Source organism: Natrix helvetica (assembly GCF_964273705.1).
Source record: "Natrix helvetica genome assembly, chromosome: 3".
Classification (NCBI taxonomy): domain Eukaryota; kingdom Metazoa; phylum Chordata; class Lepidosauria; order Squamata; family Natricidae; genus Natrix; species Natrix helvetica.
In genome coordinates this window covers 105221382-105235461 of record NC_138549.1, presented here as the reverse complement: position 1 = coordinate 105235461, position 14080 = coordinate 105221382, and the positions used below count along the sequence as shown (strand labels likewise).

General features: G+C 36.7%; 1 protein-coding gene across 1 annotated transcript in view; it reads left to right on the top strand.

Annotated features, from left to right (window-relative positions):
* Positions 1-14080, top strand: part of PATJ (PATJ crumbs cell polarity complex component) — a gene marked incomplete at its 5' end in the record, with an annotated part of 167151 nt that overhangs the window by 23559 nt on the left and 129512 nt on the right. The window contains 5 exons of the mRNA XM_081949161.1: positions 3445-3521; positions 4021-4077; positions 5700-5834; positions 9021-9188; positions 12624-12758. Coding sequence (XP_081805287.1) covers positions 3445-3521; positions 4021-4077; positions 5700-5834; positions 9021-9188; positions 12624-12758 — 572 coding nt within the window. The remainder of the gene's footprint in view (positions 1-3444; positions 3522-4020; positions 4078-5699; positions 5835-9020; positions 9189-12623; positions 12759-14080) is intronic.

The following is a 14080-nucleotide window of genomic DNA, read 5'->3' as shown; positions in this document are numbered from 1 at the left end:
CAAAAAAGTAAACTAGTTAGGATAAAGGAATTATAAAATGTATTTTCAGTGATAAATACATTGATCTAGCTTTGCTGTTTAGAAACTAATAATAGTCATTTTGTAAAGGCACAGATGATTCTAAAATACTGTTTGTGAAAGTTCATCCTGGAGCAGAATTTAATAACCAGATTACATTTCAAAAATAGACAGTGACATTGGAAATGTTGACAGACTTTTAAGTATAATACCAGTAAGGAAAACACTGCTAATTTAATGCCCATTAAACCTAAAGTACAAATCGTGTTTTACAAAATGTCTTATTACTGCACTTGCTGTATTAAACTTTAATATTTCTATTTTATCATGCTAATATTGTGAGCTAAAAACAACAAATATGTCTAAAGTGGGGAATAATTCATAAGATATATTTAATCATGATCTTAATGATATGTATCTTTGTAAGAACAGCCAAAGTGTGTGACGGTTTTTAATATGGAAGATCCATTCAACATATTAACACACATTTTCAGGCACAAACGGTACTGTTTCAGGAAGACTCCTTTTGTTTATATTTGCCAATATAAAGACAAATAACAATATTCTAAAAATTACTCAAAAATAACCAAAGGCATGCAAAACATACAAAGATGAGAAATTTCCAACCTAATAAGGCAGTGTTATAAAAAAAAGGTATTCCTGTGTTCAAAAGAATTGGTTTTAATAAAAAAAATGAATCCTGTGTAAGTTTTCAGATATACATGCCAGTAGAATTAATAATTTCCTTGGTCCTAGTATGTTCTTATGGTGCCATAAACATTCAATTCAATATTTGTAGTTATTTGGAATGACACAGCAACAAAATCTACCCAGCACTTTGGGACAAACAACTAGCCCTCTGGAGAGCCGAAACAGAAACCTCCCACAAGACAGGCACACACACACCAACAAACTCCACAGACTAAAAAAACACCAGAAGCCCAACCCCTTCAGCCCTACACAGAATCCATCACCGCACACGTACAAAACTCAATCCACTTCATAGAAACAATAAAGAAACGAAATCTGTAACCCACCGACCGACTTGTGAGCTTCGATGTCATATCCCTCTTCACCCAAGTGCCTATTAAAGAAGCCTTGACAGCTATCCAAAACAAATATACCCCCCAAGCACATCCTAGATCTGACCAACCACTGCCTAACCAACACATACTTCATCCACAATGGACAAAGATACAAACAGATAGAAGGAGCGCCTATGGGATCACCCGTCTCACCCGTCATCGCAAACCTATATATGGAACACTTTGTAACTAACGCATTAGATAAATCTGAACACAAACACAAACTCTGCCTTAGATATGTAGATGACACTTTCTAATTTGGCTACATGGTAAAGAAAAACTGGACAACTTCCTCACACATCTCAACAGCCTACACCCCAAAATACAATTTACTATGGAAATAGAACCTAACAACCAACTTCCCTTTCTGGAAGTCCTAATCTACAAAAAACCCAATGGCTTCCTAGGACACACCATCTACCAGAAAAAAATGCACACCAACTGCTACTTAAACGCACAATCCCATCACCCCCTTGCACAGACCAACTCCGTAGCCAAGACCCTCATCTCCAGACACCTAGCTGACAAGGACCATCTGAAAACTGAATTACACACCCTCACAAACGTATTAATTTCCAATGGATTCCAAAAAAAACACAATTGCCAACCTAATCCAAAGGGAGGCACCTCCCAAGAACTGAGACACAGGACAGGACAACGGCATCACCCTCCTCCCTTACATCAAAGGCACCACAGATAAAATCAGCAAAATTCTCCACAAACACAATACCAAGACAGCCTTCAGCAGTGACCAAAAAATAGCCAACATCTTAAGAAACCCCAAAGACAAGATCCAGCTAGAAAACCAAGAAGTCTATGAAACACCATGCAAAATCTGCCCAGCCACATACATTGGACAAAATAATAGGAGAATAAATGCATGCATCGCAGAACACAGTCAGAAAAGAAGAAAAAGCTTCCTCCCTTTTCCAGGACCTTAAAGCAACAGGACATGAAATTGATTTTGAAAGAACCAAATTACTCTCCAAAACTGAACACTTCAACAAGAGAATAATTATGGAAGCTATCGAAATAGAGAAACACCCCCACAACATGAATAAGCGTGATGATACCTCACACCTACTAGACATCTGGAAACTAGCCCTAGTCAATAAACGATTCCCAGCCACAAAAACTGACACAGGACCCAGAACAACACAGGACACCATCACCAATCACCCTCACCAAACATCAATTCCATCCATCAATCAAGATGCGACAACAGAGCCAACCAATCCATTTAAAACAACAAAGCCAACATTCCACACCCACCCACCTATATTTATAGAAAAACAGCAGCTCTGATCACGCTTTGCTCGCACAAGCACAAAGCCAAAGGCACCAGCCTGAAGATGATGAGTGTGACCTCATCGAAATGTCACCAAGATATTGTCAATCTTACATGGGAAAAGACCCGAATATGCCAAGACCTGCATACCTATACCCATGAAAATCTACGAAAACACATATGTGTGTGTGTGTGTGTGTGTGTGTATGTATGTATTTGTGTTACAACCTCTGGTATGCCCAAATATGGGAGGGAGCTCACTACTCCCCCTTTCTGTCCTTCGGCTCATTACAGAAGACCATCCAGGCAGAAAACCATATTTTTATTTTTAATGTTGCCTTTGCTACATACCTATTTCCCTGTCTCAGCTGATAAGGAGGAGAGCCTGTGGCTTAGTGGCTAAGACATCGGCCTAATATGTAATACAGCCCAGGTTCAAATCCCAGTAAGGGTATGGCTAGCTGATGAGAGCTAAATAGCTTGAAATAGATCTATACTAGTCTCCCTTTATTTATTTATCAGCACAAATACAACACACACACACACACATACATACATACATACACACATACATTTTCTATAAGAAAAATGTAAAGATTCCCCTTGCAGATATGTGCTAGTCATTCCCGACTCAAGGGGGCAGTGCTTATCTTCATTTCAAAGCTGAAGAGCCAGCACTGTCTGAAGACCTCTCCATGGTCATGTGACCAGGTAGACTAAATGCCGAAGGCGCACGGAACACTGTTTACCTTCCCACCAAAGGTGGTTCCTGTTTTTCTACTTGCATTTTTATGTGATTTCGAACTGCTAGATTGGCAGAAGCTGAGACAAGTAACAGGAGCTGGCTCTGTTATGAGGTGCTAGGGATTCGAACCACCAAACTGCTAAACCTTTCTGATCAACAAGCTCAGCATCTTAGCCACTTAGCCACCACGTCCTTTTAATATATTTCTATAGTAGGGCTATTAGTTTAGAATGCTTTATGTTTTGCCAAAATGTAAGTAAACAATGTGCAGCCCTAACAACTGCCTTACAATAATACTTGTCATTTAGGGAACACCTTGGACTTATCAGAAAATAAGCCAACATCCAAATGGGAAACACTGCTGGGACCTGATTATGAAGTTATGGTATGTTATCCATATATCCTCATTAAATTACCGGGAATGTATTATTTACATTGTTTTCAAGAAATGAGACCTTAAATGAGAATGTTTACTTTTTGAGCAGAGGGTTAAACTTTTAAGAGTAGTTAAAACCTCAACAACTTTAAGAGGAATTCAGCTCCCAGAATCCCCTAGCCAGCAACACTGGTTTAGTACATAGGAAATACTTTAAATGAACTGAATTATAAAAGTGTGACCATTAATCCACATTGAGTCTACTCAATAATTAAACCTGTTTCTGCAGAGTCAATTAGGGTTTACTTCTCTTAGGCTAACCTTTAGATGATTTAAAGCTATGTCTTTTGCCTAACTATATTTCTAATGCTTCAATCACTCATTCGTTCCAATAATGTATCTGCAATATATTTTAGTCAATTTCTTTTTGACCATCTATGAGTGTTTGAGTTTTCAAGTAGCTCTTTGTTATACAAATGAAGCCTTTCTGTTTTTATTTGATTTTTAGATTGTCACAATAGATACACCAATTGCAGATGATGCTGAACTACAAAAATATTCAAAGGTATTGAATCTTTTTTTCCCTCTTAACATTCTGTGACATGCTAGTAATGGAAATAGGAATGGATGTGAATCATGTGGTATAAACATTTTTGACACTTTACTGTTTTTGTGCTGCTGTTTTGTAGGCATGTGTTTATTCAAGAAACTACTTAATTTTTACAACTACAGTATATTTTACAGCTTGGCTTGTTGAAATGCTTTGTAGACCTTCCCTGGGATATCCATCGTTTAGGATTAGCACTGAAAAGAAATGTTAATATATCTAAGAAGAAACATTTTAAGAGATCTTCTGTAAATCAAACCTTGATTAGAAACAACATTAACTTGCAGGGCTGCTGTATGCAGTAATAATTCTAAATTTCAGAAAAATTCCAGTCTTTACAGTATCTGCAGGCTAATGTATGTATTCAGCTCAACTTGGATCTTTCGACCAGCAGAAATATATTGTTGAAATTGAAATTCTGTTTTTTTAATACCTAACACGTTGGACTCAGAAACCAAGCTTCATTACTAATTTATCCCTTTGTTTACATATTAATTGATGTACTTATTCTATTAATTCAAGCCTTATTTAAACAATATTCTGTACTTTTCTCCCTGATTTGTTTAAGTATGTCAGACAGAAGATGGTAGGAAGTAATTATCAAATCTAAAAGTTTTATTCTTCTGAGAATTGTTTTTTGTCTGTATGATATTTGTCCATTTCTCTGTTGGTTAAATATCTCTCATAAAACATTCATAATCCCATTTTCATTGGTTTGTTATAAAACAGCTTATATTTTCCCAGTCAGATCCTAGTGATCACGACACAGCCAAGCCATCCATACATCCCCTTTAGAGGGGGCATGTATGGTTGGGCATGGGCATGGTGGGTGTGGCCTTGTTAGCCTCCTGCACCACAGTGGGGGCCGTTTTTCACCCTCCCCAGGCTCCGGAGGCTTTCTTCAGGCCTCCCGGAGGATGAAAACTGCTTCCCAGGGTCTGGAGGCCTTCCAGAGACTAGAAACAGGCCCATTTCCAGACTTCCAGAACCTCCAGTAGGCCCGTTTCCCCCCCCCCGAGCCCCCCGCAGGCCCGCCACCACCTGGCATGATGAATGGGCTGTGTGGAGACTCCTGATAGGATCAGGGTGGGGTGGGCGTGGCCAGGCAGGGGTGACATTTGGGGTTTTGCCGAACTGGACAGAATCCTAGCTAGAGGATCACCTGAACCCGTGTGAACCCCCAGCAGCCCACCCCAGCTCCCCCTCTATTATTTTTTATAAATGTAACAATCTGGATATCTAAGTGCTGTTGTCTAGACTGGTAATCAAAAGGAAACCAAGAACAAAAGAAAAACAGGAATAATTTTTTTTAAAGTAACGGCAAAGGCAAAAATAAAGACAATGGCACTTCTGTGACTCTTTACAGAAAATTGCATTGGTGCATTAGTAGGAATTGAGATGGACTTGAGGGCACCATCATCCCTTTATCAAGGAGTATTAAAATTAAAATAAATCAAATTCAACTCATTACTAATTTAAAATAATATTCAGTTGATTCGAATGTCACAGAGCTACAGAATCTAATTCACATTCTTTGTAAATGTTCTTCTGCAACTATTTTTGTGATTTATTTTTAATAGCTGCTGCCTATTCACACATTAAGGCTCGGAGTTGAACTGGATACTTTTGAAGGACATCATTACATCTCTTCCATTGCTACCGATGGCCCAATTGCTAATCTTGGCGTACTGCAACTAGAGGATGAACTTTTAGAGGTACAGTTTTAAAACAGTATGTTGCATGAAAAATACTGTGTAATCTTTATAATCAACGCTGTATCATGGATTGTATGTTTGAAGTGCATTAAAATACCTTGAGGATATTATGATTTGCTAGAGAAATTACATCTTCCCAAGTCCTTAGCATCTGCAAGTACAGCATGTCTTTCCATTGGAAGTCTCCACCTCTGTATAAGGAGGTATTTTTATGAGTATACAAAATATTGGATGAGATATTTGTTCCTGTTACTCATTCCAAATCTTCAATTACATCCAGAGCTTGTGATTTCAATTTCATTCCCCAATTGTTTTGCTTAATGTAACACAGAGTTTTTGGCTTAAAACATTTCCAGTGTTAGCTTATAGCAATTATTTGAAACAGAAACCCTAATAAGGGGTCTAGCTGACTGTCTGGCTCTCTTTTTCTGTGTGCAAATGGTGTGTGTGTGTGTGCATTTAATTCAGAGATGGTATTTTGCCGGTTCGCCCCGGTTCAGGTGAACTGGTAGTGGTGGCGGCAGGAAGTTCCACCCACCCACCTAGACGTCATCACGGACGCTCTGCGCATGCGCAGAAGTGCTGCACGCTCCTGGTTCTGAACCAGTAGTGAAGATAAGAGAATTTCATGCCTGATTTAATTCTAATTTAGTATCATTTGGCATTAGCTGGACTGCCATTCTATGTCCCTAGAAGAAAATTATCAAGGTATCATAAAACAGCTGAGATCTCTTCCTTTTGCATATGCTGAAATAGATTCAAACTTAGATGTCCCTTCTCAAATGGCCTGGAGTTTTGTGTGGTTATTGCCCTACTTACAGTCTGATCTCTACAGAATATATAGATTGGGAGAACAATTTGATCTGCAACATGAAAAGAATTTCCATTCCCAAATAGAATATACCTTGAAATCTACAGAAATATAATTTTCCTCTCATTGAAATCAATGGGGGATAAATATTTTTAAAATATTAAATTCCTCCCTCTAGTTCACAATGGAGATATAGCATAACTTTGTTATTATAACATAGCATAGGATTTTTTATTCATTTCCATCCCCAACATACATCCTTCGACATACCTGCTGTGGAAGTCCTGAAAGGTGTCTATCGTAACTATTTACTTAATTATGATAGTAATCAATCTAGCATTCTATTTGTCCAAATCACCGACTGACTTACATTACACAGCCCTTCTCTTGATATCATAATGTTAATGTGAGCAACAATAAGATTAGTAAAAAATTAGATTAGAATTCTAGGTAGATTACTTTTACTTTACCAAAAGGATAAAAGGTTCTTATATTTTAGCTCCTGTGACTAGGACCTAAATAAAACCATATCATAGAAGAATATTCAGGATACACCTCATATGTCCAAAGAGAGAAATGTACTGCTTTGTAACGAAACTTTACTGAACTGAGTCCGTATTGATGATCCACTTGTTTTTCAACTCACTCATGATTTCAATGGATGAACAAAAAGAAATTGTTAGATTAGTCTGGAAGCCTGGTGCCAAATTCTCACAACCCATTCTACGTCTCAAAATACTTATGCAAAACAAATGTTGTTCTGAAAAATATAGTTGTCTCAATGCTTTCTGCAATATACCATGTTATATGGAATAGTTCCAAAATGTGACAGAATTTACAAGCATGTTGTACAAGTTTCTGAAAACTGAAGCTATTAACTACTGATGATTAGTGCTTACAAGATGCAGCCTTTTTCCCCCTTCTATTCAACTTTGTATAAATTCATGGAGACTGACCAGACAAATCCCTGTAGTTTTCTCGGCAAAGTTTTTCAGAAACAGTTTGCTATTGCCTCCTTTCTAGGGCTGAGAGAAAGTGATTGGCCCCAGATAACCAGCTGGCTTTGTCCTTAAAGCAGGACTAGAACTCACACTGTCCCAGTTTCTAGCTTGAAATGGATTAATCCATTTAAATCTTGAGTTAATCATGACTACTCAATGCATCCGTATGCAGACAAAATTTGCTATTTCTTTTGTGAGAAAAACTCTATAAAATGGCAAACATATTCTAGAAGGAATGCACAATATACAATCCAACAAGAAATCAAGACATTTAACTGTAGTATTTTAAGAATATAGAGTTGAATTATTCTATATATAAAATGGCTAACCATTCGAAATAAAATATAGATGGACTCATTTACTGATAGGCTAATACCACAAACACTGCTAGTAGTTAATAACAGAAACACGGTTACTAGAATCAGCTAATTTGAGGTTACTAGAACATGGTTACTAGAACCAGCTAATTTGAGGTTAGCAGGTAACTCTCTCTTTTCTGTTGGTTGTCCTATATATCATCAGTCTACATTTTTACAAGTCATTGTAGATTGTATAAACCACAAAAGTATGGGACTGGAAGCAGCAGAACTAACAAGACCTACCCTGACATCAAGACATTCAGTTTGTGGGAAGAACTAAAAAAGAAATAATAAGGGGAGTATCTGTAGAACAAAACCTTAACAGTTAACCAATGTTTCTTCATGTGCTGCTGAACTACAATTCAGTCTTTAATGTTCTCAATGCTGGCTTGGAACTGAAGGGTATCCTAGTGCAAGAATATCTGAAGAGTTACAGTAAAACAGGAGATGAGAGTAGAAAGGCCATGGAGATCAAGTAAAACTAAATAAATACTATTGATTGCTTTAGTGGTTTAAGGAAGTCATTAGTTTCCTGAAAATGGTGTGTAGTGTGTGTGTATGAGAGAGAGAGAGAGAGAGAGAGAGACAGAGACAGAGACAGAGACAGAGACACACAGAGAGACAGAGACACACAGAGAGACAGAGAGAGAAAGAGGGACACAGAGAAAAAGGGACAAAGACAGAGAGACAGAGACAGGAGAGACAGAGAGAGACAGAGAGACAAAGATGGACACAGAGAGAGAGACAGAGAGAGGAGGGACAGAGAAAGAGGGACAAAGACACACACGCACACACACACATACACAGAGAGACAAACAGGGACGCACACAGAGAGAAAACGTTTTTCTCCTTAATTGGAATTCTAAATGAAATCCACCTGTCTATCTATTGGGGAGGGGGGATTGCACTTGCCTGTCATTGAAACACTATAAAATAAGCAGTGAAATATTTCTGATAAATCCTAAGAGTTTTAAAGTATTGGTCAATTTAGGAATGGTGTCCTTTCTATTTTTAGGTAAATGGTGTCCAGCTTTATGGGAAATCCCGCCGTGAAGCTGTTTCTTTTCTGAAAGAGGTTCCTCCTCCATTTACCCTTATTTGTTGTCGCCGTTTGTTTGATGATGATACGGAATCTTTTGTGGATGAGCCTACAGCCACAATTGCTCGTTCTCTAGAGCCAAAGGTATTTGAAAAAAAAAAAAAACCAATCCTATGGCATGTTTCCAAGGATTTCCCAAAGATTATTAATTGATTCTGCTACTGCTTTCGGTATTGGTTACTTTGCATTTAATTTTCATTATGAATAATGAATGTGAATGATTCATAAGCCATTTTCATACTGCTCAGAATGGCATGTTTTTTTAAAAAAGTAAAATTCTTAGCCACATTACGATGGAAAATTTTCTGCTTCATCTGCCTTTCAATTTTTTTTTTATTATGGGCATGTGCATTAGCATATTGCTTTCTTTGCTTTAAATGGTTCATGAAAAGTTTTTATCTCTGAAACTACTAGGGGTGTAGCAGTGGAAGCTTTGCTGCTACATTGTAAATGATTAAATTCTATCTTTTATTATCATATTTAGTGAAATATTGCAACACAGTACTTTAATAAACAGTATTGGAGTGGGAAATATTGAGCAGCATTATATTACAGCAGACAATGCTCAAAATTTATGATGCTTCATCCATGAAAGATAACATTGGATCTTGGATATCAGGTTGTTGAATAACACTCCACAATCTAGAGCCATAGATCCAAATTTTTAGTCCTTCTGACTTGTGATTTATCTGTGCAGTTTACACATCATCTGTTCTGTTATTTAAAGAAGCTGAAGGAAAAGCCAAAGTACAGATAGTCACTTCACTTACAACTGTTCGTTTAGTGACTATTCAAAGTTAAAACGCCCCTCAACAAAGTGACTTATGACAATTTTTCATACTTAGGACCGTTGCAGCATCCCCATGAAAAATTCATCAAAATTCAGATGCTTGGCAACTGGTTCATATTTATGACAGTTGCTGTGTCCCATGGTCACATATTCCCCTTTTGCGGCTTTCTGACAAGCAAAGTCCAATGGAGAAGCCGGATTCACTTAACAACTGTGTTACTTAGTTAACAACTGCAGTGATTCACTTAACAAATATGGCAAGAAAAGTCATAAAATGGAGCAAAACTCACTTAACAAATTTCTCACTTAGCAACATAAATCCTGGGCTCAATTGTGATCGTAGGTCGAGGACTATCTGTAGTTACAATCTGATTTCCATATTAATTCTTGTAAAACAATCTCATTAAAGGAAAAGCAGAATTAGTTTTGAAGATGTCTGCTATATCTAGTGTATGCTATATTTGAATAATAATTTCCAGATGTTTAAGAGACTACTTCTAGAAGGAATAATCAACCATCTTCTATTCTAGCTGTGGGCATTGTGCTCATGTATTCCATCAAAAACTAATAAAATTTAAAATATTTTTGTGTGTAGGACAATAGTGATTAACTTCTCTTTTTCAGTGTTCCCAAATGGGAGCTTTTAAAAATGGAACATTTTTGAACTGTGAGTTCCAAAAATTGATGGTGCTAAGTATGTTCTTCTGAATTCTGAACTTGTCCTTGTAGTTTAGAAAGTGTATCTTCATGCAGAAATATTTCATTCTCCTGACTTTACTACTTTTAATGTAATTGGAAATTCCTGGTGGCTTATCTAGGCAGGTAGCTAGAAACATCATTGTACTAATGATACCAAGTATGTAAATCAATAAAAGGACATGCTGACAGTGTACATCCCATTCATCTTTCTACAATATAATAAAGGAGCAAAAGTTTTGAATTATACCTAATCTCTGGAATTCTCCATTAGCTGATTGCTTCCATCTTGTGAACAAAGAAATTGATGCTACCTGGAAGATTATAGTTTTAGCTATTAAACTTTCTAGACATCCCAGAAATTGATTTTACTATTTCCATGGTAAAATAAATGTGTGCTTTGGGTGTTCCTTAGGTTTCCCAATTTAGGTAGCATATCAGTTTTTTTAAAAAAACATTTTAACTAATGAAAAGATACTTCATAAATGTCCATTTCTGTTGTTAATCATTTTAAAACTATCAACTGAGGATGCATTCAACACATTCTTTCATCTTTGCATAAAAACACCTGATGTTATAGCCGAATATCGGTTGCAAATAGTTTTCCCTTTCAAACTAGATAGATCTAGTTCTTATTTTTTCCTTCCTGCCCCCAAAAGACTTTTGGGTAAATTACAATCAAATTAAGATATAGTCATTGATAAAATATTTTGTACAAAATATGAACTGAAGTAGAAGCTTTAGAAAGTCGTTTTGTGAGGTGGATAACCATATAAACTGAATAATTTTTTTTAAATTTTGATCCTAATTTATATGTGCTTGATATTTATTCCTTACCCCATAAGATTTTCTACTTATACATGTAAGTATAAGTGTTATACTTACAAAACTTATACAAATAAAATGGCCAATATTTAATTTTATGAAATCACTGGGCAAACCTGTTTCATTGGGGCATGTTTCTTTACCTAAACAGAAACACAATGACCAAGGGCAGGCAAAAAGAAAAGAAAAGAAAAGAAAACAGGGGACATAGAGGCAACAATATAAAAAACGCTTGGAACAAGAGAAATTAGGTGAACTCTATGTCTCCTTGGCAGACCCCCCCCCCCAAAAAAAGTGAATAGCCGTATATATCAAGAAAGAGTTAAAAGCTAGTCAAATGTGTGCAGATGATAATGGAAGAATCTTAATGATGGAGGTTAAAATTCAACAAATGCTAGTTCTACTGGTATTGATGTATGCGCCGAATGAAAATCAGAAAAACGTTATAAAAAGCTACATTAAAAAATAATAGAAATGGGATTAGAGAATATTTGTCTATTGGGAGATTTTAATGCAGTGGTAGACACAATAAAGGACTCTAAAAGTAGCACCTCAAAAAAGGAAAACCTTACCAAATCATTTTTTGACATGAATTTAAATTTAAGAGAGAGAAATAAATCCAAATGAAAAGGGATATATATACCTTCTACTCAAATCCACACAAATCATGGTCTAGAATCGACTTGGCTGGGAAGAACAGTGAGACAGAAAATAAGTTGGAAGCAAGAGAGATCGTATCTAACACATGGGCAGTTCATAACCCAATAAAAATAATTTGGAAGAGCCCAAAGAGGAAAAATAGACGTTGGATGCTAAATACACAGATACTAAAAGAAAAAGAGTGCACCCAGCAGATTAAGAAAGAAATGGAATTCTTCCTCAAAGAAAACAACAATCAAGATACATTACAAAACCTATGGGACACCGCCAAAGCATATCTACGTGGGATAACAATAGCGTATGTAGCCTGAAGAAATAAAGAAAAATGGAAACTTCTCCAAATTTCATTCCCTCATGAGTCCCAAATATTGGACACATTCTGTGTCAAAAGGTACCTTGGTTCAAAAATGGTTATCCTGCATTGTACCATTTCACCCAGTTAAAAACCTATGACAACCAGAGTTTTAATAGTATATAGATTGAAATTCCAATCTAAATGACCTTTTTGCTTTCATATACAAGACACATCTTACTAGTATTTTTCTTAGGTGAAGCTTGAAAATCCAGAGGAACAAGAGGAAGAGGAAGATGTGGAACTAGCACTATGGTCTTCTGAAGTCCAAGACATTGTCCTTGTTAAAGATGCAAAAATAGGTTTAGGATTCAGCATTTTAGACTACCAGGTATGCTTACATCCTTAATAAGCAAATGTATCTCAACTAAATGTACAAGATAGAAATTAATGGCTTTCTTACGTTAGATTTGGTGCAGGTATTCTTTTGCTCTCCTGCATGTTCTGTCCCATCCTGTTTCTAAAACTGTTTCAACTCTCCAATTTGACTTTAGTGACTATGGTAGAATAAATAGAAAAGAAGGAACTCTCTTTATGGAAGTGGATTTTTTATTTATGTGATACTGTTCTGTGTTCATTATGTTTTGGCAGAATTCCTTAATTTTTATTTATTTGTTGGATCCATAAACAAATCTTTATGATACACATGACTTTCAATGGTTGCATGTTGTTGACATCATCTTTGTATATTATCAAGCAAGACTAGGTTAAAATCTTTTCAGGCTTTGTTCTTAATTTTAAAATGTTGGTTTCATATGTATACACTATATACGTTGAACCATTTTATACTTAAAACAGTATTTGTTTAATAATAGTAGTTCCGTAGTACAGTGTAATGTTGTTGAAAAATCAGAAAGAATATTAGCTAACTTCATATCTTTCATTTTGTAAACATTCATGCCAATGTTGTGACATATAGATAAGGTTAGCTTGAGATTCTTAGATAGAAAATAAATGATTTGTAATTTTAACGTTGTAAAAGTATAGACCAGAGATGGCAAACCTTTTTGGCACCGAGTGCCGAAAAGGGACCAATTTGCACGTGCTTGTCTGGGCCGTGACCAGGAAGAGGAGATGCCCAGGGGAAAATGTACTTCTGGTTTCATTTACTTGTTTCTAGTACGGGCATGCGCGCTGGCCAGCAAGTCTTCCAGTTACTGTCGCGCGTGCTCACGCACCAATCAGCTGGCCAGTGTTCATCCTCATGGCGGAAAATGGAAGACCAGTTCTTCCAGTTTCTGGCACTGCCACATGCACAAAGGCCAACTGATCATCACATGTGCATGCTTGCCAGAAACCAGGAAGAGGAACGGGTGAGGCCATGCGTGCCAGGCGACATGGTGCCACGTGCTACTTCAGGCACGCGTGCCACAAGTTCGCTATCACGGGTATAGATAGATAGCTGGGAAGTATAGCCCTGATGTCGTGAAAACAAAAGCTACAAATAAGCAGTAGTTAAAAGAATTATACTAAGGAAAACCAAAAAGGCTTCTTTTAAACATGTTAAAAACAAAAGTCAAGAAACGGTATCAATTTAGCTGGTGGTAAAATACTAACAGAAGAGAAAGAGGTATTTGACTTTTATTTTGATTTAGACTCCTGGAATAAAAAAAAATAGTATTCAAGCAAGAAGTCGTGAAAAAGTAGGATGGG